The sequence below is a fragment of the Ochotona princeps genome, chromosome 16, assembly GCF_030435755.1.
Source record: "Ochotona princeps isolate mOchPri1 chromosome 16, mOchPri1.hap1, whole genome shotgun sequence".
Lineage (NCBI taxonomy): Eukaryota > Metazoa > Chordata > Mammalia > Lagomorpha > Ochotonidae > Ochotona > Ochotona princeps.
In genome coordinates this window covers 14,167,212-14,194,990 of record NC_080847.1, presented here as the reverse complement: position 1 = coordinate 14,194,990, position 27,779 = coordinate 14,167,212, and the positions used below count along the sequence as shown (strand labels likewise).

The following is a 27,779-nucleotide window of genomic DNA, read 5'->3' as shown; positions in this document are numbered from 1 at the left end:
TAAAGTTTCCAGTGTAGAAATTTTAACATTTGCCATTTGCAGATATTTGATTTCTTTGTTATTGTAAATAGTGTTTTTAGTTTCGTTTTGAAGTATATAGAAATATGACTTTTAAAAAATATTGATATTTAGCTTTTTCAGTGTTTCGGGGTTATTTTTTGTTGGATGTTTTATTTTTTGTTTGTTTGTTTGTTTTTAGCTTCTTCAGTGTTTTTAAAATGTTTACTCAAGGGTCTGGCATGGTATTCTAGTGTCTGAATCCTCATCTTGTACCCGCCAGGATCCCAAATGGGTGTCAGTTTATATCCAGTCTGCTCCACTTCTAATCCAGCTCCCTGCTTGTGGCCTGGGAAAGCAGTGGAGGATGCCCCAGAGCCTTGGGACCCTGCACCTGCATGCGAGGCCTGGAGGAGGTTCCTGGCTTTGGATCAGCTCAGCTCTGACTGTTGTGGCCATCTGGGGAGTGAACCATTGGATGGAAGATCTCTGCCTCTCCTCTCCATAAATCTGACTTTCAAATAGTAAATAAATCTTTAAAAAATTTAGTCAAATGTATTTTAATTGATGTGTTTTACTTCTTTCTTTTTAATCTTTTTTTTTCAAGATTTTTATTATTTGTTTTACAAAGTCAGATGTACAGAGAGGAGGAGAGACAGAGAAGAAGATCATCCGTCCGATGAGTCACTCCCCAAGTGACCGCAACGGCCGGTGCTGTGCCGATCCCGAGCCAGGAGCCAGGAACCTCCTCCAGGTCTCCCACGCAGGTGCAGTGTCCCAAAGCTTTGGGCCGTTCTCGACTGCTTTCCTAGGCCACAGGCAGGGAGCTGGATGGGAAGTGGAGCTGATGGCATTAGATCTGGTGCCCATATGGTATCCTGGCACGTTCAAGGCGAGGACCTTACCCATTAGGCCACGCTGCCAGGCCCTCCTTTTTAATCTTAAGAGGTTAATATTACTTTTGGTTATTTAAGAGCCCAGCTGTTTTGCTTTCCAAATACTTGCAGTAGTTTTGACTGGGTGAGACCAGAACAAGTAACCTCAAACTCCAGCGAAGTCTGCTGTGTTGAGCTGTCTCCTTCAGCCTCCCAGTATGCATTTGCAGGAAACCTGAGAAGAAGCTCTAGCAGCCAGGCCTGAAGTCAGGCATCCCTAGTGGTGGCTTTGTCTGCTGTGCTACAATAACTTCCCTTTTGAAATCTTCATGCAGTTTTTCCTTTTTCTTGCTTGCTTTATTGACTTTGACCTCTATTACACTGTAGATGGAACTGGTAATAGAGGACAATCTACATCTTTTTCACAAACTCGGGGTAAAACATTCATAATTGTCTCATTAAGTAATTTGTTAGCCGTAGACTTTTTAATGGAGGTTTGTTTATTTGATGTTTTTAATAAATGTTTTTAATTGAAAGGCATGATCATGGACTGAGGGAAACAAGAAAGAAAAAGAGAATGAGAGTAACACTGAGAGAGGATACATGCTACAGGTTTATTCTCCAAATTGTTGCAAATCCTCAGCACTAGACTAGGCTCTCCATCCAGCATCTTCATCCAGGTCTCCCACATGGATGCCAGGGACTCAGGAATTTGAGCCATCATTTGTGACTTACCAGGCTCGTTATTCGGGAGGTGAATAGTAAGAGAAACAGCTGGGACCTGAACTGGCACTGAACAAGGGATGTGGGTGTCACAAATGGTGGCTTAACTTGATGGATATAATGCAAGCTTTTTGCTTAAAAATTAATTTTTTAAAGATTTAATTTTATTTCAAATGCAAATTTACAGAGACCAAGATATCTTCCATCCATTGATTAATTTCCCCAAATGGCCGCAACCACCAGAGCAGGACCAGTCTGAGCCAAGAACCTAGAGCTTATTCCAGGTCTTCCCTGTGGCTGCAGGGACCTAAGGACTTAGGCCAATTTCTGCTGCTTTTTCCCAGGCATATTAGCAAGGAGATGGATAGGAAGTGAAGCAACTGGGACTCAAACATGGTACCCATAAGTGAAGGTGGTACTTCAGGCAAAGGTTTAAGATACTATGCCATGATGCCAACTGCTAAAAATTAATTGGAAAGTACATAGAAAAAGAGTGCTCTCATATGCTGATTTTCTCCCTGTATGTCCACAGTGACTGAGACTGAATTAGGGCTGGAGCTGAAAGCTAGGAGCTCGGAAATAAATTTTAAAAACCCTTGAGTCACCATCTGCTGCTTTCCAGAGTCTGAATGGACAGGAAATTGGAATTGGGAAGCAGACCTGGGACTCAAATCCAGGTACTCTTACATGGGATATTGGCAGCTTAGCTGATATCTTGAAACGCTAGGTCAAACATCTGTTCTGAGGTATTTTGTTTTGGTCTTTGTTTTTATTTTAATACTTAATTTTTTGAAAGAGTTACAGAGAGAGGGAGGGTAAGAGAGAAAAATCAGTCTTCCATCCACTGGTTCACTTCTCAGGCTGAGCCAGGCTGAAGCCAGGAACCGAGAAGTTTCTTTCAGGTCTCCCGCATGGGTGCAGGGGCCCAGACGCTTAGTCTGACCCCAAACACTTTCCCAGGTGCATTGGCAGAGAGCTGGATCACAAGTTAAGCACCTGGGACTCAAAACTGGTGCTTTTATGGGATGCTGGTACTGTAGGCAGTGGCTTTACCTGTTGCGCCAAGGACAGGCCCTTGACCTGAGTAGTTTTTAATTGGTTAGTGTATTAGTGATAATCTTGAAGGTGCTGGGAATCCAGAGATAAACAAAACAAAGCTTTTGTCCTCCTGGGTATTTTTTAATTTAATTTTTAATTTCATTTTTCATATTGTTTACATAGTTAAGAGGGATGTAATGCCTGTGTATACTTCCAGTTAGGGTGGGGAGAGCTGAGGTATGGAGGAAGGTGAGTGGGACAGATGTTTCAATTATTTTTTTCCCCCTCTTGTGTCGGCTCAGGAGTGGGGACACTCTGGCTTTTAAACCACATCAATACCTGGGGGTGGGGTCAGTTATCTAAGATGCCATAGAGACTGTGATATGGGAAAGAATGTTTTGAAAGTGTTAATTAGATGGTTTTTGATAGTTCTTAGATGTTGTCAACTTCATTGTACCAGGGTTGAGAACATCTTTCCAAGGTCTGTTGGCTGACAAAGTCTACCTTAGTATATCCACAGACCCAGACTCTTGCTGCAAAACTGGGCCAGGAGAGTTGTCCAACCTGTTCTGCTTTCCATCTTCTGATAACATACTCTGCATCCTATACTGGTGTAGATGAGCTGGCTGTCATGTCCCCTGTGTGCCTCTGGGAATGCTGTCCACTGCACAGGCATCAGTGACTGAAGAGGCCGGGTCCCAGTACATGTAATTCAAGGTCAGACAATATGTCTTGTGAATTTCCCTTTCACCAGTGCTTGAGTCTAGTTATCTAGTTGGAGTCTCCTTAGAAACTTTGACTGGGGTGACCTCAGTCTTGACTCTTGTGTGTGCCAGCTAGTGCAGGGTCAGGTTAGTCAGTCAACCTGCATCAGCCAGGGCACATACTGGTGAATGCTGCAGCCTAGCACAGCCCAACCACCACAGGTCCAGTCTTCACGTACACCAATGGGAAATAACCTAGTTGGGAAACCCCAAATAACCCCCACCAGGCACACCCCTAGCCCCAGTTTTTACACATACCACAGCCTAGGCTGTTTTATCCTGCATCCCACCTGGCTCTTGTGCATACTCATGGGTGCTGCAGCTGCCCGCCCTGCCTCCAGACTTGGCCACACCTATGCCAATGGCTGCTGCTGTCTTGTTCAGCCTCACCTTTCCCCAGCTCACAGTAGGAGGTGCAGTCTAGAGGGGAGTGTCCACAGTTCCCCTCCCAGACTTACCCCCAACCCTAGCTCTTGTGCTTGCAGGGGTACTGCGGTCTAGCCTGATATGACTTGTACCTAGTCCTGGCACTTGCCAGTGGGTGTTATGGCCTGGCCCAGCTGGCCCATATTCATTTTGACTCTCATATGTGCCAGTAGGTATAACAGCCTAGTTCAGCATAGCCTGTCCTTAGACCAGCCTTCCCCTCGTCCCAGCTCTCATGCTCACCTGTGAAAGCTGCAACCCAGCAGGGAAGTCCTCAAATTCCCCTACCAGGCCTCCTCCCAGTCCCAGGTCTTGCACATGTCAGCCAGTGCTGCAGCCCAATTTGGCATGGCCTGGCCTGACCCCAGTCTTGGCATTCACTGACAGGTGCTGCAGCCTGGCTCAAAATGCCCTGCTACCATTCTTAGCTCTCACCTGCAGGAGCAGCAGCTTAGCCCAGCCTGGCCAACCCCCAGCCCTGGTCCTCATGTGAGTTGGTGGGTATTTATGACTCAGCCTAGCCTGGCCTGCACACTCTCCTGGCTCTCATTCATGCCAGTGTGTGCTGTGAACTGATCCAGCCTGGCCTGGCCTGGCCTGATCCCAGCCCCAGCTGACAGGCTCACCACAGTGAACTGTGAACTAGCAGGGAAGTTCCCCAAATTCCACCACCAGGCCCACTCACAACCTCAGATATGCATGTGCTAGCGGATATGCATATATCCCAGCCTGACATGGTCCCCCCATGTCCTGGTACTTAGCAGGTACTGTGGTCTAGCCCACCTGACCCTCTCTCCCCATACCTGGCTCACAGGCCAGCCTGGCCTATCCCACACCCTTTTGCCTCTCCCAAAGGCCAGTGGATACTGGGGACTAGCCCATTCTGGCCTGCCCCCAGATCTAGCCCAAATACATTCCAGTGGGTGCTACAGCCTTGCTTACCAATGGGAGCTGGCAGCCTAGCAGGGAAGTCCCCAAAGCTCCTCTGTCAGGCCAATTTCCTTCCCTGGATCTTGTGCATGATGACAGATGCTTTGACCCAGCCTGAATGGAGCGCCACCACTCCCACCACCCCAGAGTCAGCTCTCACTGGCTGGTGCTGTGACATGGCCCAGCCCAGCCTGCCTCTAGGCCTGGCTCTCAAACTCTTTAGGAGGAGCGGTGTCTTAGCAGGGAAGTTCTCCAAGTTTCTCTACTAGGTCCACTCCCAGCCCTGGATTTCATGTGTGCCAGCGGGTACCATTGCCCTGCTTGATGTGATCTGCCCTCAGTTCCAGCTTTTGCGTGTGCCAGCATGTGCTATAACCTAGTCCAGCCCTCCCTCTCTCCTCCCATTCCGAGTTCCTACAAGTGTCAGTGAGTTCTGTGGTCCAGCCTGGCTAAGCTTGTCACCATCCCCAGCACTCCATATAAACTGGCAGGTGCTGCAGTCCCACATAGGTAAGCCCATAAATCTCCTCCTAGATCCAGTTCTCTCATGTTCCAGTGTATGCTGCGTCCCAGCCTGACATGTCCCTACCTCCCGCCGCCGCCTGCTACACTTATGGGTGGGTACTGTGGCGTAACCCAGCCAGGCATACCTCCCCAGCCTCAGTTTCGTGGGCAGCAGGCAATGCTACTTACTTAGCCCAGCCCAGGTCTCTCACTTGGGGAGGTGACTTGACCTAACTGAGACATGCCCTCCAATTTCCTGACCTCAGTTCCCTCATCACCTGTGAGTGCAGTGGCCTGGTCTGTGGAAGCCCTCAGAAGTCACTCCTCCCCAGTCAAACACATCCTCAACAGGCTCCATTCCAACACATTCCCAGACCCCTTTCCCCAGGCAGTCTTCAGTCATTTCCCACGTCCGTACCCCAACACATACTCCAAGCCCCTCTGCACCCTCTCGGCCCCCATCCCCTTGTGTCAGCACCTAGTGTGCCTGGGGGATGGGATGATACATCCCCACCAGGCATCCCCTACTTTCCCCACATACCCTTAAAAAAAAGTGTAATAGGCAACTATGTTGACACACTGGTATAGTTAACAAAGATTTTGTATTCACCAGTCTCAGAATGCCCACCAGCTCTTGGTTACTATCTCCCAGCAGTGTAGCACTTGTAATACTTGTTTACTTGCTTAACCACAAGACAACCTAGGCAGTTGCCTACACTTAGGGACTTTTTTTTTTCTTTTTTCATTTTTTAAAATATTCGTTTATTTGTGGTTTGGTGCAATGGCTTAGTTACTAAATCCTTGCTTTGCATGCTCTAGAATCTCATATGGGTGCCAGTTCATATCTTGGCTGTTCCACTTCCCATTCAGCTCCCTGCTTGTGGTCTGAGAAAGCAGTTGAGGACAGCCCAGGGCCTTGGGACTCTGCACCTATGTGGGAGATCTGGAGGAAGCTTCTGGCTCCTGGCTTTGGATCAGCTCTGGCTGTTGCAACCACTTGAAGAGTAAACCACTGGATGCAAGATCTTTCTGTAAATCTGCCTTTTTCCAGTAAAAATAAATCTGAAAAAGATTTATTTATTTGTATTTGTAGGGCAGATTTATGGAGAGAAGGAGAAACAAAAAGAGATCTTACATCTCCTGGTTCATTCCCCAAATGGCTGCAATGTATTTTCCCCTAAGTAATTTGGCAGAACTGATACTGGAGCTCCTCTTACGGAAGTTACTGTTGTCTGTTTTGTAGTGACCCTCATGCTTTAACCCTTTAGCTTTAGCTAAATTAAGCAGTTGCACAACTTTGCTATGGAAATATCACAGAAACATAACAGATAGGCTGACCTTATTCTACAAACCAGAGGGTGGCCTGAAGGAAAGTGTACTGACAGTACGAGAAAGGTTTTTTTTTTATATTAATTACATTGCAAGGAGAAAGTTTTTAGTGAGTGGTTTTAGCTGTGGTTATGTGTTTATTGCCTACAGCATAGGTTCTCGTCTAAAGGTGGGATGGGATGGTAGTCTAATTATTTGATGTTCCTTTAAAACCCCTCCAATGCAAAGAGTAGTCTCATTCTTATGCTATGACAGATACCAGTGAAACAGATGTTTTCTGAAGTATGTGTTATGGAATGTATTGTCTTCTGTAAAAAAGATTTATTTTATTATTTTTATTGAAAAGCCAGATATACAGACAGGAAGAGAGACAGATTGAAGATCTTCTGTCCCTTGATTCACTCCCCAAGCTGCTGCAACGGCTGGAGCTAGTCCGATCCGAAGGCAGGAGCCAGGTTCCTTCTCTAGGTCTCCCACGTTGGTGCAGGGTCCCAAGGCTTTGGGCTGTCCTTTACCACTTTCCCAGGTCATAAGCAGGGAGCTGGATGGGAAGTGGAGCAACCCAGGTTAGAACTGGTGATCATATGGGATCCTGGTGTGTACAAGGAGAGGACTTTAGCCACTAGGCTGCTGTACCAGGCCCAATGTATTCCCTTTGAAATATATGCATGATTACCTTCCACCAACTGCAGTTCATTTTGCTGAAATATAAAAGACAGGTGGCTAATGTATGCTGCACTGTGTATACATGACTCATTTAGCATGATTAGGGTTCTTTGGTATGTAGTCTTTGCCAGTAAATGGGATTTTGATAAAGTGATAAGCATTGATGGAATATTTTCTCTTTTAAAGTGTTATATATTTATTTATTTTCAAGGCAGTTGCAGTGAGATAGGAACTTGGAGAAACAAGGAGATAGAGGAAGATTTTCCATTCACTGGTTTACTGCCTAGATGACTGCCACAACCAGGGCTCGGCCAGGCTGAAGCAGGATCCTGGAAACCAACCAGATCTCCTGTATGGGTGCCAGAAGCCCAGTCACTTGGATAGTCTTATGCTTTCCCAAAGCACGTTACCAGGGAGCTGGTTCACAGGTGACCTGGGACTGCAACTGGCACACGTAGGAATGCCAGTGTTACAGGTGGTGGCTTTGCCTGTTATGCCACAGCACTGGCCCCATCGTTTTAGATTTTAGAGTATTTAGGGTTTTAGATTTTTTAATTCAGCTGCTCAAATATGTGCGGATATCTCCAAATCTGGAGACATTTTATTCCAGGCATTTTTAAAAATAAATATTGTTTTGTAATAATGATTACATGGTTTATCAGAGTGGGAAGGATTGAGGTTCAGGGAAGATTGGGTGAACTCATTGCTTTCAGATATTCCAGGCATTTTCTTTTTTTTAAAGATTTATTTTTATTACAAAGTCAGATATACAGAGAGGAGGAGAGACAGAGAGGAAGATCTTCCGTCTGATGATTCACTCCCCAAGTGAGCCGCAACGGGCTAGTGCGCGCCGATCCGATGCCGGGAACCAGGAGCCTCTTCCAGGTATCCCACGCGGGTGCAGGGTCCCAATGCATTGGGCCGACTGCTTTCCCAGGCCACAAGCAGGGAGCTGGATGGGAGGTGGAGCTGCCGAGATTAGAACCGGTGCCCATATGGGATCCCGGGGCTTTCAAGGCGAGGACTTTGGCCGCTAGGCCACGCCACCGGGCCCGATTCCAGGCATTTTCAATAAAGGATATTCATGTAGCCTGTGCTGGGCATGGGTGTTCTTTCCACAGAACTTAGAGTAATGAAGTTTTTGTTTCTTCTCCTTGAGATGAGCATTTGGTTCCATAGAATAACTTGCTCAATTTAACGTTAGCAGAAAAGAATGACTAATCACTTGGTACTTGGTTAGTTTGAGGAAGTGTTGTAATCATTTTTAGCTATAATTTTTTCCTGTGTAAAACATATAAATATACTCCGTAGGAATTTCAGGATTAGATTAATTCATGTAATTAAGACAGAGCATGTAACCACTGTATACCTTCACATTTCCACCCCCATGTATAAATGTAGGTGAATCTTATGCAGTATTGTTTCTAGCCCACCTGTCACAGAAAATAGAATCCTAAGTTTTTTTATGCGCGTGCACACACACATGTATGCTCACACTTTTGGAGTTTCTTCTTTAGTTATATTGCTTTACTTAGGCTTAAAAATCATGTTGACATTTTATTTTATGGAATGGTTTCAGCTTTAATTAGCACATTAAAATTATCTTGTATTAAACATTTGAGACATATTGCTGATGAAAATGACAGATTTTTTGACTATGTAAATAATAAAATATTTACAGAAAATTACAACTTTAGTACATTCAACGTGTATGTTTGTCTTCACAAAACCTAAGACAGCTGCAGCTTAAGCCTGCTTGATGGGGAGAACCAATAAGGAGCCCAGTTGTTTTGTGCCCAAGAACCTTGGGAAAAGCTGAAGAATTTAAGGCACTAGATATCTCTGAAAGAAAAATTTGGACTGAGGGGGGAAAAAAAAACCCCACAGGAGGATTACATGAAAATATGCAAAGAAACAGAGACCCAGCTTTTTCTTTTTTGTGAAGTACAGCCAAGTGATAACCTTGGCTTCAGACAGGTCTAGCTCCAGACAATAAAACCAGTGGATGAAAGACCTGTTTCTCCCTTTTCCTTTGTAATTCCTTCAAATAAATAAAAATAATCTTTTAAAAAGATAATATATGTTACATCAAAAAATTATGAAATAGCAGTATAACCTTGGGGAATAAAATCCAGAAGAAGCAGCTGAAAGAGTTAAAATTATTTTCTGTTGAAGAAACAGATCCAGAATTCATAATAAAATTTTAAAGATCAGTTAATTTATTTGAATTCAGATAAATAAATTAGAGAGAGGGGAAAGTAGAGAGAAAAGAGATCTTCCGGGCCCGGTGCGGTGGCCAAAACAGCTAAAGTCTTCGCCTTGAATGCACCGGGATCCCATATGGGCACTGATTCTAATCCCGGCAGCTCCACTTCTCATCCAGCTCTCTCTCTGTGGCCTGGGAAAGCAGGCAAGGATGGCACGAAGCCTTGGGACCCTGCACCCGTGTGGGAGATCTGGAAGTTCCTGGCTCCTGGCTCTGGGTCAGCATAGCACCGGCCGTTGCAGCCACTTAGGGGAGTGAGTCATCAGACGGAAGATCTTCCGCTCTGTCTCTCCTCCTCTCTGTATATCTGACTTTGTAATAAAAATAAATAAATCTTTACTTAAAAAAAAAAAAAGAAAAGAGATCTTCCATTCACTGGTTCACTCCCCAGATGGGCACAACGGCCAAAGCTGTGCCAGACTGCATCCAGGTGGGTCTCCCACATGGGTGCAGGGGCCCAAGCACTTGGGTCACCTTCTACTGCCTTCTCAGGCATATTTGCAAAGAACTGGATCAGAAATGGAGCAACCAGGAATTAAACCAACGCTTATACAGAATGCCTGCGTCCTGATAGCACCTTAACTCGCATGCCACAACACCAGACCCATGAATTCATTATAGGTATAAAAATGTATTTGCAACTTATAGTTATAATGTATAGAGTATGTACAACGTGTTACTAGCATTAAAATTGTAACAAAGACGATCAAGTGATGCAAATAACCAGAAAGTAAAGAATGATAATATGGGATATTACCACTGCTCTGTTCTTTGCTAGTTTATTCATTTTCATTTTGTTTGAAAGGCAGAGAGCTCTTTCTTCAGTTATTCCCCATCCATATGTCTGTAGTAGCTGGGGCTGGACTAGGCCAAAATCAGGAGTCCAAAACTCAGTTTGGGTCCCAACCCTCTCAGGTGGATGGCAGGGACCCAGGTACTTGAGCTATCTTCTACCTCCCAGGACACACAATAGCAGGAAGCTGGTTCAGAAGTAATAGAACTAGGGCCCAGAGTGATAGTGTAGTCGTTAAAGTCCTTGCCTTGAACATGCCGGTATCCCGTATGGATGCCAGTTCAAATCCCAGCGGCCCTGCTTCCCATCCAGCTCCCTGTCTGGGAAAGCAGTGGAGAATGTACCAAAGCTTTGGGACCCTGTACCCACTTGGGAGACCAAGAAGAAGTTCCTGGCTCCTGGCTCAGCTCCATCCATTGCGGCCACTTGGAAAGTGAACCATCGGACAGAAGATCTTCCTCTCTGTCTCTCCTCTTCTCTGTATATCTGACTTTGTAATAAAAATAAATTAATCTTAAAAAAAAAAGAAGAAGATGTAATAGAACTAGCCAGAACTCAAGCCAGGCACTGTGATACAAATGTGAACGCCCTAAGTGACATTCTAGGAAGTTGGGACAAGTGCCTGCCTCCCTTTGCTATTTTAATTTTAGTAGGTTGAGAGTGATGCCTCATTTACTTGATGGAGCATTTTTCCTATTTATTGTCCTTTTTCTTTTTTATGGTCACAGTCATTTGCTGGTTGCACTTCTGGATTTTTGTCCCTCTTTAGTTGCAAATCTTATAAACAATTGTTTTTTGTCTATCAAATCCAGCTTTTTTTTTTAACTTATTTTATTTTTATTAGATTTACAGAAAAGAAGATTTTTTTTCTGGTGATTCATTCCTCAAGTGGCCACAATAGCTGGAGCTGAGCCAATCCGATGCTAGGAGCCCGGAGCCCCTTCTGGGTCCCCCATGCAGGTGCAGGGTCCCAAGTCTTTGGGCCGTCCTTGACTGCTTTCCCAGGCCACAGAGAGAGAGAGCTGGATGGGAAGCGGGGCTGTTGGGACACATAGGCTGGATCCCGGTGCGTGCAAGGCGAGGACTTTAACCACTAGGCTACTGTGCTGGCCCCAAATCCAGCTTTTCCCTTTAAAAAAAATTGTAATGCTACTTTGTTCAGTATATATACGGTATACATACAGTATTCAGTATATTTACAGTTATACAAATATCAATTTATCATATTATGAAGAAGAATGTATCTGGATGGGCATTTGGCCTGGCTCTTAGGTGTCAGTCCCACATTGGAGTAAATATGTTTCATACTTGGCCTCCATTTCCAGTTCCAGTGTCTTGCTAGTGTGGACTCTGGGGGACCGGGTGATGGCTCAACAAATTCCATTCCTACCACACATGCAAGGGACTAGTATTGGGTTTTTGGCTCTTGAATTTTGGGAAGTGGGCCAGAGGATGGCAATGTGTCTTTCTCTCTCTTTCTTTTGCCTCTGTCTCTCAAATAAGTAAACCTTCAGCTGAATATATATGTGCACATACATAAAAGTATTTTTCAAAATGGATAGGTTTTGTAGTGATTGTTATTGGAGGTACAGAGCTCAATGCGATAATCAGCAGCCCAAACACCGTGAGTTGCATTACCAGCATTCTAAAATGATGAACTCTGTGTGGTAGGTGTGTTCATGAAAAATTGATATATGTTGGGCCCGGCGCGGTCTTTGTCTTGAACGCACTGGGATCCCATATGGGCGCCGGTGCTAATCCCAACAGCTCCACTTCTCATCCAGCTCCCGGCTTGTGGCCTGGGAAAGCACTCAAGGACACCCCAAAGCCTTGGAACTCTGCACCTGTGTGGGAGACCTGGAGGAAGTTCCTGGCTCCTGGGTTCGGATCGGGTGCAGCACCGGTCATTGCAATCACTTCAGAAGTGAATCATTGGACGGAAGATATTCCTCTCAGTCTCTCCTCATCTCTGAATATCTGACTGTGCAAAATAAATAAATAAATAAATAAATCTTTAAAAAATTGATACATGGGGCCTGGCAGTGTGGCCTAGCAGCTAAAGTCCTCGCCTTGGATGCGCCGGGATCCCATATGGGCACTGATTCTAATCCCGGCAGCTCCACTTCCCATCTAGCTTCCTGCTTGTGGCCTGGGAAAGCAGTCGAGGATGGCACAATGCTTTGGGACCCTGCACCCGTGTGGGAGACCTGGAGGAAGAGGTTCCTGGCCTCTAGCTTCAGATCGGCTCAGCTCCAGCTGTTGCACTCACTTGGGGAGTGAATCATCGGATGGAAGATGTTTGTCTCTGTCTCTCCTCCTCTCTGAATATCTGCCTTTGTTATAAAAATAAATAAATCTTAAGAAAAAACTGATACATGTTAAAACTATGAATTTTGTTTTATATATACGAATTAATTTTATGTTCACGAAATTTTCTTTTTATGTGAATATCTAAAAAGACATTTTGAAGTTTTCAATGATATAGGCTAGTTCTTCACCTTGAAGAACTGTGACTCACATTTGTTCAGAGGAATTTAAAACCCTTGACTCCTCACTGAATACTTACAGAGCACCCCATTCATCATGTTGACAACTAAATATGCCTCCAAAAAATTTGTAAATAATCAGCTCATGCTCATCATGTCCAAGCAAGAAAAAAGAGTGGGGGTATTTATAGCCTAGCAATTAAGGAGCCTGTATCTCAAATCAGAGTGCGGGGACGGGGACACTACATTCCTAGGCCAGTTTCTGACTCTAATTTCCTGCTACAGCAGACCCTGGGAGGTGGCAGTGATAGCTCAAATAATTGGGCTGATGCCACCCTTTGGGAGATTTGGATTGAGTTTTTGGCTCTTGGCTTCTGCCTCATCTCAGCCTCGTTTTGACTGCAGCCCAGCCCCAGCCAATATGAGCATTTGGGGACTGAATCAATAAAAGGAAACTATCTGTTTCTTTGATATTTTTTTCTTTTCATTGCTCCCTTCTTGTGGTCACTGTTTTTGCTTCCAGCAGCTCCTGGCCATCCTCCAGGTCATTTTAACATCAGTAATAGTGAAGAATACTAAGGAAAGTCAGTAGCCTGGCTTATTAAATAAGTTGAAATTCTGAAACTGGCACTGTAGTGTAGCATGCAAACCTCATATGGGTACCAGTTCAAAGTCCCAGAGGCTCCGCATCCAATCCAGCTCCCTGCTAATGCCTGGGAAGGCAGCAGAAGAGCATCCATGTCCTTGGGCCTCTGCACTCATATGGGAGTCCTGAAAGAAGATCCTAACTTCTGGCTTTGGTTAGCCACTGCTCCCATTGCTGCCACTTAAGGACTGAAGAAGCAGATGGAAGATCTCTGTCTCTCTCTCTTTCTCTAACTTTGCCTTTCAAATCAAAATAATTTTTTAAAAAGGAAAGAAATAAATAAGGAAATTGTCCTAGGTTGATAAAATGAAATAAGGTTGTTCAGACTACTAAAATATAATGCCTCTAATTTTCACAACCTGTTGAAGGGTCTTTAGTTCTGGTCTGAATGGTTGGTGTTATCCCGAGTACAGAATCAGCATTTATTTGTATTCTCTACAGCACATTCAGAAGGTTTTGCATTTTTTTGTTGTTGTTCCATAGTTACTAAAAAAAAAAAAAAAACAAGAACCTCCCAACCCTTTGTAATATATTCCAGTGTTTTATAATTCTTTTTTTATGTTTTTTTTTAAATTATATTTTTGACAATCTTTACATAGTTAATTGGGGTAAAAAGGTTCAAGGGCTATAGGAAAGTGGGTAAGACTATTATTTCCATATTGTTTCCTTCAGGTTTAAAGGGGGATATTTAGGGAGAAGGCTCACCCAGTTTCCCACCCTCCTCAGGTCCTGGATGTAGGGCATGCTCCGAGGTTCTTGCTCAAGTGGTTTGGATGGTTCACCAGTTATGAATCGCTGCCAATCTTGCCACTCCAAGCACTATGAGGTTTTGAAGAATCCAATGGTTGACATAGTCCATCATAGAGTCTCCATTTTCCCAGTATTTCGCTGCCAACATATAGCTGAGATAGTTGATTGACCTGTTCTGTCTTCTGTCGTTTCTTGGTTAGGGTTCTGAGTTGTGTTTTATAATTCTTAAATTACATCAGAAATCTGGAGACTGTTTGCTGATTATTTTGTTGTCTTGTTTGAAATAACATGTGCCAGCAGTATATGATGCAGATATGAGTTAATTTTGTAAACTCATAAAATGCATGGATAACGAATTATACTTTTCTCTTCTGTTCTTCCTAATCAGCTCCTGGGCTACAATGAAAAACCAGTAAATCTACAGATGTTTATTGGAACAGCAGATGATCGGTATTTACGGCCTCATGCATTTTACCAGGTGCATCGGATCACTGGGAAAACAGTTGCTACTGCGAGCCAAGAGATAATTATTGCCAGCACAAAAGTTCTGGAAATTCCACTTCTTCCTGAAAACAATATGTCAGCCAGGTATCTTGAAACATACCCCCAATTTGGCACTTTCAGGGGAATAAAAAAAGTGTACATTTTTATTATAAAAATAGTCATTGTTCTGAATTAACCAAATGCAATTATAAGATAATTTTACTGTGTTTGGTAAAGGTAATAGCTTATTTTTAGAATAAGCCATTTCAATAAATGTTTCTGAAAAAAAAGAAAAAAATGTTTCTAGAACATGAATTACAAGATAAGCATTGTCCTAGATGATAAGGATTAAAATACATGGAATTAAAATAAAACCAGGGCCCAGCACAGTGACCTAGCAGCTAAGTCCTCACCTAGAACACGCCGGAATCCCATATGGGCGCCAGATCTAATCCCAGCAGCTCCACTTCCCATCCAGCTCCCGGCTTGTGGCCTGGGAAAGCAGTCGAGGACAGCCCAAAACCTTGGGACCCTGCACCCGCATGGGAGACCTGGAGGAAATTCCTGGTTCCTGGCTACGTATCGGCGCAGCACCAGCTGTTGCGCTCACTTGGGGAGTGAACCTTCGGACAGAAGATCTTCCTCTCTGTCTTTCCTCCTCTCTGTGTATCAGACTTTCCAATAAAAATAAATATTTCAAAAAAAAAAGCCAAATTGCTGACAGTGTGATAGTTTAGACAGTAAATAAATTATTACAGTACAAGAGCAGTTGTTAAATGTCTTGAAAGAAAACTTTGACTTGACTGCCAGGCATCCCATTTGACTCATTCCCAAATAATACAAGTTGGTTAATTTCTGGATGAGAATGTAATAGAGCTTAGTTCAGGTAAATTAGTTTTGATTACACATTGCTGGATGAAAATAGAAACCTGAAATGCTAGTGACTTAAATGGAGATGTAGTTTGTTAGCACTTAAAAGAAATATACAGATATCCGTTTTAGGGATGAAAGTCATTGAAGACCTTAGCTGCTATTGTTTTTCTTTTCTGTTGTCTTTATCATATTTTCCATCTTTAAGATTGTCTCAGGCCCCAGCGTGATAACCTAGAGGTTAAAGTCCTTGCCTTGAATGCACTGGGATCCCATATGGGCGCCAGTGCTAATCCTGGCAGCCCCACTTCTCATCCAGCTCCCTGCTTGTGGCCTGGGAAGGCAGTAAAGGATGGCCCAAAGCCTTGGGACCCTGCACCTGTGTGGGAGACCTGGAGGAAGTTCCTAGCTCCTGGCTTGAGTGGCTCAGCTCCAGCCATTGTGGCCACTTGGGGAGTGAACCATTGGACAGAAAATCTTCCTCTCTGTCTCTCCTCCTCTCTTGTATATCTGCCTTTCCAATAAAAATAAATAAATCTTTAAAAAAAAGAGATTGCCTCATGGTATAAATTGGCTGCTGGAACTTTAGGCATTATAATCATATTCTCATAAGGAATAAGAGAAGAAAGGTAAAGGGAGTTATCTTTCATTGATTATCTTTCAAAAAAAATAGATATTTATTTGTTTGAAAGAGAGTTACAGAGGGAGATTGAGATGTTCCATCCACTGGTGCACTCCCAAAATGGGTATAATAATCAGGGCTGAGCCAGTCTAACACAGGGCCAGAGGCTTACAGGCCTTCCACATGTGTTAGGACCATCTTCTACTGCCCTCTCAGGCACATTAGAAGGGAGATGGATGGAAGTAGACAGCTGGGTCAAAAACTAGTGTCTATATAGATTTCTGGCATCTCATTGTCAGTGGCTTAAGTTACTATGCCACAGAGCTCCAGCCCCTCATTGATTGTCTTGGTATATAAGGAAGACTTAGGTTTGTGCTTTATCTCAGCACATTGCCACTTCTAACAGTATAGTGGCTGGTTACTTAGACAGAAAAAAGGGCCAGTGCTGTGGTATACCAGATTAAGCTGTCACCTACAGTACCACAGTCCCATATGAATACCAATTCAAATCTTAGCTGCTCCACTTCTGATACGACTCCCTGCTAATGCTGCTGGGAAAACAATGGAAGGTGGCCCAACTTCTTGGGCCCCCGCACCTACTTGGGAGACCCTGAAGAAGCTCCTGGGTTTAGCTTGACCCAGCTTCAGCTTGACCTAGCTTAAGCTGTTGTGGCCATTTGGGGAATGAGCCAGCTGATGGGAGACCCCTCTCTTTGTCTCTTTAACTCTGTCTTTCTAAATAAATACAATGAATATTTATTGGAGGAAACAAATATGAGAAGTAAGGATATAGGGTAGACAGCTGTTTAACCTGTCATAGCCACGTGTGTGAAACCTGGACAATTCTGTTGTGAATGTTACTGTGAACGAGAATGTGTATTTTGCTGAAAGTAGCAGTAGCATCTACCCAAAGGCTATTATGATAATAGTTCTGTGACAAATAATAGGAAGAAAAAGAGAAGTGGGAATTATTTTTAAATAGAAAGATAGGAAAATAAATTTACACTGGAGTCAGGCATTGTGATAGCAATGTGTTAAGCCACTGCTTGGGAAGTGTACCATATTGCAGTGCCTTGCTTCATGTCCCACCTCTACATCTTCTCTTTCTCCTTTGTTCCACGTCCCCCTCGTCTTCCTCTTCCTCCTGGCAGAATTACAGAGAGAAGGAGATGACAGAAAGAAATCTTCCATCTGCCGGTTTACTCCCCAAATGACAATAGTGAGAGTTGGGGCAATCCAAAGCCAGGAGTTTCCTCTGAGTCTCCCACATGATGCACAAGATCCCAAGGACTTAGACCATCCTCCACTACTTTCCTAGGTCATAGCAGGCACCTGGATCAGAAGCAGAGCAGGTAGGACTTGAACTAGCACTCATCTTGGATGCCAGTACTGCAGGAGGAAGATTAATTTGCTATACCACACTCACATACAAATCTAATTTAGCTTCCTGCTGATGCATACCTGCCAAGTGTCATTCGTTTGTCAGACCTAAATGGATATCTGCCTGCTGGCTTCGGTCAGGCACAGCCCGAGCATTTGAGGACATTTGGTGGGTGAACTAGTAGATGGAAGATCTGTCTCTGCCTTTCATGTAATTAAAAATAAATAAATAAAACTTAAAATACAAATACCCTGAATTTAAGGCTATACAGATTATAATTACTTTAATTGAGCTGGACCATGTACTTCATAGAAACCAAAGCATAGAAACCAAATACTGGTCTTATTAAAGACCAGTATTTAAACTATGAACCTCAGAGTCATCTGCAAGATGCTTTTAAGTGTAGGATGCCAGTATTGATTGCCTTGCCTTAGAAACCTAACTCTGCTAAAAGACCTTTGCTCAGTGTTTATTTAATGATCTCTGATGTTTGCCCTAAGACCATTTTGGCACCAATTTGAAACAATTTGTTCAATCCCATATGGGATCCCAGCGCATTTAAGGCAAGGACTTCAGCCTCTAGACTATTGCGCCAAGCCACTCAATGGATTATTTTTATTAAAGACACATCAGTGAAAAAATATAGAGATGCCAGTAATGATTTAGTGGAACCTATATTCAGTGAATCTTCTGACCTAGTTTTCTTTATGGCATGAAAGTGTTTGGGGGTCAGTGCCATGGCGTAGTACGCTAAGCTTCTGTCTTTGGTGCTAATAATATGGATGGCAAAAGTAGTCCTGGCTGTTCAACTCCTGATCCAGTGCCCTGCTTATGGCTTGGGCTCGAGTCCTTGGATCCCTGTACCCGCATAGTAGACCCAAAGGAAGCTTCTGACTCCTGTCTTCAGATTTGCTCAGTCCTGGCCATTGTAGCTATTTGCAAAGTGAACCAGTAGATGAAAGCCCTTTCGCTCTTGTCTCTCCTTTTCTAGCTCTGCTTTTCAATTAAAAATAAAATAAGGGGGAGGATTTGGGGAGGGTTTGGGGGAATCGCAGAGCGTAAGAAAATGTCATAAAAGAAATAAAAATAAATTAAAAATGATAAAACTTTTAAAAAGTCTTTTTGCTTACACTTCAGTGATCTAGTTCTGTATAATAAATTACGTCAGACGTTAGTGCTTATAGTAATAACCTTTTCTCGTTTTATGATTCCCCAAGTTGATTGGGCGTTATCTGATTCATTCATATGGTGTCAGCCTAGATCACCCAAATACCTAAATTTGGGGGGAATTCAGAAGAAATAGAAACATTGAAAATGACTAAGGTGCCTAGAGGGATTGGAGATAGTCTGGGCTTTCTTTCTCTCACTTTGTGCATGATGCTTAGGACTCCATGACAGCAAAAATGACCAGTGCCAAGCTCACAGGTGTAATACAATCAGTTGGGAACACTCTTGCTTATTTAAGCAAGTTATAGACTAGCTTTCCAGGGGAGAAGGTCTCTTACCAAAAGGAGGGAAGGAGTGCATGTATAAGAAAGAGAAAAACTGGCAACCATCTTTGTAAAAAATATGCTGTCGTTTAACCCTGCACTGTTGTTGTAGCAGAACATTTTTAATTCCTACTGTGAATAGCTGAGGAAGATAGGCATGCCTGTTTTTCTTTTTTGAACTGATTTTTGGTAGGTAGTTCTTCCCTGACAAAGTAATAGTATCTATCTATGCAATTAAGTTGTTTAGAGCGGATTATCAATAAACAAGTGAAAATGTTGCTTGTTTCTCTCTAGTATTGACTGTGCAGGTATTTTGAAACTCCGCAATTCAGATATAGAACTTCGAAAAGGAGAAACTGATATTGGCAGAAAAAATACTAGAGTACGACTTGTGTTTCGTGTACACATCCCACAGCCAAATGGAAAAGTCCTTTCTCTGCAGATAGCTTCAATACCTGTGGAATGCTGTGAGTTTGTGTTTATATTTTAAGATTTTGTTTAAAACAGTTGATTTTCTGCTTTGTTTATAATACAATGTTGCATCAAAAGTGCAAACTCAGGCACATTTGCTAATCTGACTTTTTTCTATGTAAACGATTAGCTAATGTGTTTAATAAGAGTACTCGTATTAGAATTAGAAAATTAGAAAATGGCTTTTCACTTATTTTAACAACTCTGTCTTAATTATGTTCTTGAAGAAGATATTGGCACCTGTGGATCCAATCAAGTAGGTATGATTTTGATGCTTTCAGTTTTCTTTGTTTCATTAAATATCAACTTTCATGATTAAAATTGGCTTTCCTAACTACATAAGATTTACAGAGTTTTTATTTTGTTCTATGTTCTTAATGTATTATTATTTACAGCACTTATTTTTTGGTGGAAAAAGTGAATTTTTTCCCCTCTGATTTGTTTTTGTTTTTTTTTTTTTTTTAATTACAAAGTCAGATATACAGAGAGGAGGAGAGACAGAGACAAAGATCTTCTGTCCGATGATTCACTCCCAAAGTGACTGCAACGGCCGGTGCGCGCCGATCCGATGCCGGGAACCAGGAACCTCTTCCAGGTCTCCCACGCGGGTGCAGGGTCCCAAGGCTTTGGGCCGTCCTCGACTGCCTTCCCAGGCCACAAGCAGGGAGCTGGATGGGAAGTGGAGCTGCCGGGGTTAGATCTGGCGCCCATATGGGATCCCAGCGCATTCAAGGCAAGGACTTTAGCTGCTAGGCCATGCCGCCAGGCCCCTCCCCCCTCTGATTTGTAAAGGCAAAATATAAGCAAGAGACCTTGAACTTGGAAATATATTCGACCCTTTAACTACTGTGAATCTGAGGCAGATTAGCTGATGTGGCTGAAATACTGAGATTGGTAGTTAGATGTTGAGAGCATAGTTAAAATGTTCTGATTCTACTCTCCCTGCTTCTTGAAATTGCATCTACCTATAAATTATCAGGACGTACATCCTCTGCCTGGGGACCTGGAACCATATTCTAAAACCATCCCCCTTCCCAAGATTATATGGAGACTGACAACCAGAGGGGTGATCTCTGTCATCTCATAGACACAGAATGGAAGGCAGAGATATTTTCCTCTCTCTACTTTCTTTTTCCTTTTTTACTTTTATTTATACATGTATGCACAATGTATTTTTAAAGAAATTATTTACTTGTGAGGCAGAACAAAACAGTTCTAATTTACTGGTTCATGCCTGAAATACCCACAATGGTTGAAGATAGGCCAGCTCCTAAATCATGGGACTGGAACCCCAATACTCTGATTTGGGACCCAGATATCTTACCTGCTAGGCCAATACTAGTCTGACACAATATTTCTGTATCTTGTTTTGATGTCTGTGGTTACTATAGCAACATGAGCATTTTCCTCATATTGTTACATATTTTTCAAACAATTATAAGACATATGATTATACCAGTTATTGAAAATTTGGGGACTGACATTGTGAGATATTAAGTTGAATGCCTGCTGAGATACGGTATCCCAGTTAAAGCCAGTTAAAAGTTCTGGCTTCTCCACTTTTGCTCAAGCTCCCTAATAATGTGCCTGGGGAAGCACTAGCAAACTGCCCAAATATTTTGAACCCTGTACTCAGATGGAACACCCAAATGAAGCTCCTGGCTTTTGCCTAACCTAACCCTCTGCGTTCTAACCCTCTGTGGATGGGAATAGTAGACTCTCTGTCTCTGAAGCTCTGCCTTTTAAATAGATAAATAAATGTTTTCAAAGACTTCAGAGAATGTTTTTGCTGGGGCTGATGTTGCGATATAGTATGTAAAGCTGCCCCCTGCAATGCTGGCGTCCCATCTGGGTGCTGGTTCATGTCCTGGGTGCTGTACTTTCCAGCTAGTCTCCTGCTAATTGCCCTTAAAGTAGCAGACTTGCTGCACTGCTCGGGCCTGCCATCCATGTGGGAGACCCAGAAGAAACTCCTGACTTCTGGCATCAGTCTGGTCCTATGTGGACTGTTGGAGCCATCTGGGGAATGAGCAGTAAATAGATGATTCTCTCCCTCTGTCTCTTTCCTTCTCTTTGTAATTCTTTCAAGTAAATAAATGCTTTTTGTTTGCTTGTTAAATTTTCTTTTTTCTATACTATATCTGTAAAAAGGAGTTCCTATCATAAGTATCTGAAACTTTGAAGTACATGTTAGTAGTTGGTGCATCTTAAGTGGTTATTTGTCCTAAGTACCAGATACAGTTTGTGAACAAGACTATTTTAATATTTTCTTTGAATGGGACAGGTCGACTTCGTGTTTTTTGTTTGAGACTAAATCCCTAGTAAAACTAGCCAACACTTGATTTGCAAAAGTTATTGAAGGTTGAGTTTCAGAAGTTATTGAAAGTTGTGTAGGGCCTGGTGCAATAGTGTAATGGTTAAGGTCCTCGCTTCGAACGCGCCGGGATTCCATATGGGTGCTGGTTCTAATCCCAGCAGCTCTACTTCCCATTCAGCTCCCTGCTTGTGGCCTGGGAAGGTAGTCGAGGACAGCCCAAAGCCTTAGGACCCTGCACCCGCGTGGGAGACCCGGAAAGAAGTTCCTGGCTCCTGGGTTCAGATTGGCTCAGCCCCGGCCATTGCAGCCACTTAGGGAGTGAATCATTGGACGCAGGATCTTCCTCTCTGTTTCTCCTCCTCTCTGTACATCTGCCTTTCCAATAAAATAAATAAATCTTTTTTTTTTTTTTATTGTATTGTTGTTGACAATCTTTACATAGTTAATTACAGTTAAAGGAAAAAGAAGGAAAAAAAAGGTTTAGGGGGATAGGAAAGTGGGTAATGCTATTATGTCCATATTGTTTCCATCATGTATCTGAGGTAAAGGGGGATATTGAGGGAGAAGCCCCACCCGGTTTCCCGCCCAAAATAAATAAATCTTTAAAAAAAGAAAAGAAATACTGTGGTAGTCAAACAGTATACAACCTGTAGGAAGAAAAGTAGACTTTTTTTTTTCCATATGTGAAGAAGAGATTATTGTTGACACTTTTTGTCTAATTCTAGAAAGAAGCCTGTTTATATAGGCATTTGATGAGAACCGATTCAAAAACTTATGCAGTCAAAAGAAAGGTAACTTGAATCACAAGCAATTAAAAAAGAAAGACAGAAATAAAACTCCCCAAAGTATGTTTTGGAACCAACCACTCAATATCAGAGTGGCACGAAGGACAGTTTTTTATAAATGTGGATAACTTAAACAAAAATTCTGTGGCTTAAAAAAAAATTATTCCTTGTATCTGAGAAAACAGAAATGTGTAGTCACTTTAGAGACACTTAGAGCCTTGTCAAAAGCTTCGTTATTGGAATGTGGAATTCATGAATGTTTTGTTTATTCTATTGTTAGAAAAATTATCCAAAATAGAAATGTTGTATCACAACAGTGATCTACTAGGTAGTTTGATCTTGAAGAAAGAGTTAACTTGATGTTTGCCCTATAGTAGTTCTTCAGAAATTTGTCTTAATTGTATGCAATGTGCTTAAATATATTTGATCTAGCATGTATATATGTATATATGAAAATTTTGTACTAATATTTTGTCTTTTGTCAACTCTTTAAAAAAAAAATCCAGCCCAGCGGTCTGCTCAAGAACTTCCTCATATTGAGAAGTACAGTATTAACAGTTGTTCTGTGAATGGAGGCCATGAAATGATTGTGACTGGATCTAATTTTCTCCCAGAATCCAAAATCATTTTTCTTGAAAAAGGACAAGGTAAATAGCATATGAATTGCTTGATATCAAGCTAAAGAGCAAGCGGTAAAATGAATGATTCAATAGCACTAATCAGCAAAATTGGTCACTTAAAGCAGCAGGCATTGTATATGTACTAGATTTTATTGTAAATCAAACATTAAATTTTCATATAAATGCTTTATTATCTTTAAGGATTTCTTTTTAATGATTCATTTCAAAGAATGAAACAAAAAGGGAAGGAGGGAGAGAGAGATTTGAGATCCATCTACCCCCTGGCTCTTGGCTTTGCACTAGCTCATCTCTGGCTGTTGTGCACACTGGGGAGTGAATCAGCAACCTAAGATCCTTTTTGCTGTCTCTCCCACTATCTTTTTGTAATTCTGCCTTTCAAATAAATAAATAAATAAACCTTTTAAAAAATTCTCACAGCAATTCTGCATATATATTCAAATAAGCCTAGCCCAGCTCTGCTTAACAAGCATTTGTGGATTTCTCTTTCTCAAACGTGACTGCAGTTTCTCTTTAACTCTCTACCTTTCAAGTTTTTTTAAAAAAAAGAAATATGCATCAGTTTAGTTCCCAACTTACTGATATTTCAATCATTTATGAAGTACAGCCATATAGATTGATGCAGTGATATAGATGCTGGCTCTGCATTGGAGCTACTCATTCCTGGGCTTGGTGCACTTGAGGAAGGTGGCCACACTGGAAAACATTTTTTAAAAATTTTATTTTTGGGCCTGACATGATAGCATAGCAGTTAAAGTTCTCGCCTTGAATGCGCCAGGATACCCTTTGCACTGGTTTTAATCCCGGCAGCTCTGCTTCCCATCCAGCTCCCTGCTTGTTGCATGGGAAAGCAGTAGAGGACAACCCAAAGCTTTGGGACCCTGCACCCGCATGGGATACTCAGAGTAGGCTCCTGGTTCCTGGCTTCAAATTGGCTCAGCTCCAACTATTGCAGTTGCTTGGGGAGTGAACCATTGGATGGAAGATCTTCTTCTCTGTCTCTGCTCCTCTCTGTGTCTGCCTTTACAATAAAAATAAAATAAATCTTTAAATTTTTTTTTAATTTTTAATATTGTTTACATAGTTGAGAGGAATAAGTGCCCATGTGGGCCTCTGAGTAGGATGGGGGAGTCAGGTATGTAGGATGATGGGTGGAACACATGTTTCAGTATTTTTTTTTCTCCTGTGTCTGCAAGGGAGGAGGGGGTGAGGGTCAATGCTTGCTGTCAAACTATGTCAGCACCCGGGGATGAGGAGACAGAGCTTTGATGGCACCCAAGAGACCCCATTGTGGGGAAGAGTGTTGTGAGGGTGTCACTTGAGTAGTTTCGATAGATCTGAGATGTCATCAGTTTCATTGATCTCGTACTGAGAAATCTTTCCAAGGTCTGTTGGTTGACAAAGTCCACCTTAGTGTATCCACAGACCCAGAAACATGCTGCAAAACTTGGACAGAAGAATTTTCCAGCCTGTTCTGCTTTCCAGCCTCTGATGAGGCAGTTGGCATCCCTTGCTGTCCTAGATGAGCTAACCATCATATCCCCCGTGTACCTCTGGATATACTGTCCACTGCACAGGCATCAGCAACTGAAGAGGCCCAGTCCTGATATGTGCACTCTAAGATCAGACCACACATCCTGTGATTTTTCCATAGCCAAGGTCTGAGTCCAGAAGTCCAGTTGGGGATTCCCCCAAGGAATCTCACCTAGAGTGACCTCAGACTTGACATGTGTGCCAGCCAGTGCAACTCAGGTTAGTCAGTCACCTGCCCTAGTGGAGAGCATTTTCTAGAATAACATATAAGGGGTAGGTGGGGAACTATGGTTCCTGGTGAAGAGAGGCGACACAAAGAGACATAGCTGTTGATTTTCAGCATCTGAATTGTATCTCTGAGAAGCAATCAAGAGTTAGGTTTTTTGGTTTTAGTTTTTTCTTTCTTTGCTTATTTTTGGTGGCTGCATGGAGTACTTTGAGCAGTAGTTAGATAACATTAAGAGATAGCTGATTTTTTTTAGTAGTAACTGTTGTCCAAAGATGGAAAGGATTACCTTGTGAGGCAATGAATTTCTCTTCTCTTGAAGTACACAAACAAAAGTTGACTGTGCTTTGTAGGGTATAGTCAAGGACTTTCAAGAATCATTCAGTTAGATGGATAGAAGAACTCTGAGGGGCCTGGTGAGGTAACCTACTGTCGAAACACTTGCCTTGCATCTGCTGGGATCCCATTGAGCACTGGTTCATGTCCCAGCTGCTCTGCTTCCATCCAGCTCCCTGTTTGTGGCCTGGGAAAGCAGTAGAGGGTGGTCCAAAACATTGCAACCCTACACCCATGTGGGAGACCTGGAAAAATCTCCTGGCTCTAGATCAGCTAAGTTTCAGCTGTTGTGGCCTCTTAGGGAGTGAACCAGCAGAGCAGCAGATGGAAGATGTTTCTCTTTGTCTCCTTCTCTCTGAATATCTGCCTTTCCAATAAAAAAATAAATATTAAAAAAAAAAACAACTCTCTGAAGCTTTTTGACCTGGATAGTCCAAGATGTTTCTTCCTGTTTTTCCCTAAGAATAAGCTCTTGCTGATAAATTTGTGATACTACATGCATTAGATTTTGTTGTATGCTTTGTGAACTGGATTACTTGTAACTATAAATTGTTTCTTTCATAGATGGACGACCTCAATGGGAGGTAGAAGGGAAAATAATCAGGGAAAAATGTCAAGGGGTAAGATACTTCATTTTTAAATATTTGAAAAACTTAATGAGAAAATTGAATAATGCTACTTTATGAAATAGATAAGGAGTCCTTTGTTGGCTAATACAAAAGGAAATTAGAATTTTTTGAAACTTATGAATATATTTATGATATATTTTCCTGGTATTAAAATTTAAGAAAATAAATGTTATCTATTTTTTATAAAAGAAAAAAATAGACTAGAGTAATGAAGACTATGGGAAGGTCCTTATTGAAATTATCATTAATTTATTTCTGTAAATTCAGTGAAAAAATCCAAACATTCAGTAAAGATATATAGTGGGACAAAAGATAGTATTTAACATGCCAATCTATCAGATCGGCGCGCACCGGCCCGTTGCGCTCACTTGGGGAGTGAATCATCGGACGGAAGATCTTCCTGTCTCTCCTTCTCTGTATATCTGACTTTGTAATAAAAATAAATCTTTAAAAGAAAACATGCCAATCTAACTCTGCAGCCACTTGATTATGCCTTCCAGGTAAGTCCAAACTGTAACATAATTTGGGAAATTTTAAACATGATTAAAAATGAGAAAGAGCTTTCCTTTAGATGTGTGTCTTATTTGATAGTGTGGAAGACCTTTTATTTTCAGAAACCTTCTATTTTTAACAACACCTAGAAACCCAGTTGAGAGAATAAAAACCAGTTTCTCCTTGAATGATGGAAGGACCCTCTCTGTCAAGATTCTTCGCTGTGGGGTAGATCTCCAGATGACTTGCCTGACCAGTTGATGTACATGCTGATCTGTGGTGGGGGAGCCTGGATTTTAACTCATAAACTGCTCTGAGTTTAGCAGGTGTGTTTCATTTTTAGATCTGAGTGTAACACAATCTTGCTTTCCATGTTCCTTAGGCTCACATTGTCCTTGAAGTTCCTCCATATCATAACCCAGCAGTTACAGCTGCAGTGCAGGTGCACTTTTATCTTTGCAATGGCAAGAGGAAAAAAAGCCAGTCTCAACGTTTTACATATACACCAGGTATGAGGAGTTGTTATGATGATTTACTGTCAAGCTTTGTTTTTCTTTTTCTTTTGTTTTATTTTAAGATTTATTTATTTATTTAAAGGCAGAGTTAGGGCAGTACAGAGAAAGAGAGAAAACTTCCAAGCATCCATTTGTTAGCTCACTCCTCAAATGACTTGAACAGCTGAGCATGGGCCAGGTTGTATAGCCAGGAGCCAGGAATTTCTGTCTTCCAGGTCTCCCACAGGGGTAAAGAGGCACAGGCACTTGAACTTTCTTCTCCCTTTTCCCAGGCATATTAAGCAGAGAGCTGGGCAGGAAGTAGAAAAAAAAAAAAGTAGGATTTGAACCAGCACCTGTATGGGATACTGGTGCTTCTTTGGTGACTTTCCTTGCTGTGTCACTGAGCCGGCCCCTTTTCTCTTTTAATGCTCATTATTTCCATGTACTTAAGAGGCAGGAAAAGAAGGAGCAAATGTTTCATACTCCAAATATCTGTTAATAGTCGGGACTGGTCCATGCGAAAGCCAGGAGCATGGTGCTGTTGTCTGAGTCTCCCATGTGGTTGGCAGAGTTCCAAGCACTTGAGCCATCTTCTGCTGCCTCCCACAGTGCATTAGGAGGAGCTGAATCAGAAACAGAGTAGCCAGTAATTAAAACTGGCACCCCAAATAGCAAACTAACCTGTATGCCACAATACCTGCCCTTTTCATGTCTTTTTATAGACTGGTTATGTTTATCATATCTAAAGGCTTCATATGGTCACAGACCCTAAAATCGAGTATTACTTACTGTTATAGATAATGTTAATATGTTACC

The 27,779-nt window shown here is 42.3% G+C and overlaps 1 protein-coding gene across 2 annotated transcripts in view; it reads left to right on the top strand.

Annotated features, from left to right (window-relative positions):
- The window catches only part of NFATC3 (nuclear factor of activated T cells 3), a 114,330-nt gene that overhangs the window by 49,441 nt on the left and 37,110 nt on the right, over nucleotides 1-27,779 (top strand). For both annotated transcript variants that reach the window (XM_058674782.1, XM_058674783.1), the window contains exons 4-8: nucleotides 14,582-14,781; nucleotides 19,334-19,506; nucleotides 23,119-23,259; nucleotides 25,910-25,965; nucleotides 26,849-26,975. In XM_058674782.1, the coding sequence (XP_058530765.1) occupies nucleotides 14,582-14,781; nucleotides 19,334-19,506; nucleotides 23,119-23,259; nucleotides 25,910-25,965; nucleotides 26,849-26,975 (697 nt within the window). The remainder of the gene's footprint in view (nucleotides 1-14,581; nucleotides 14,782-19,333; nucleotides 19,507-23,118; nucleotides 23,260-25,909; nucleotides 25,966-26,848; nucleotides 26,976-27,779) is intronic.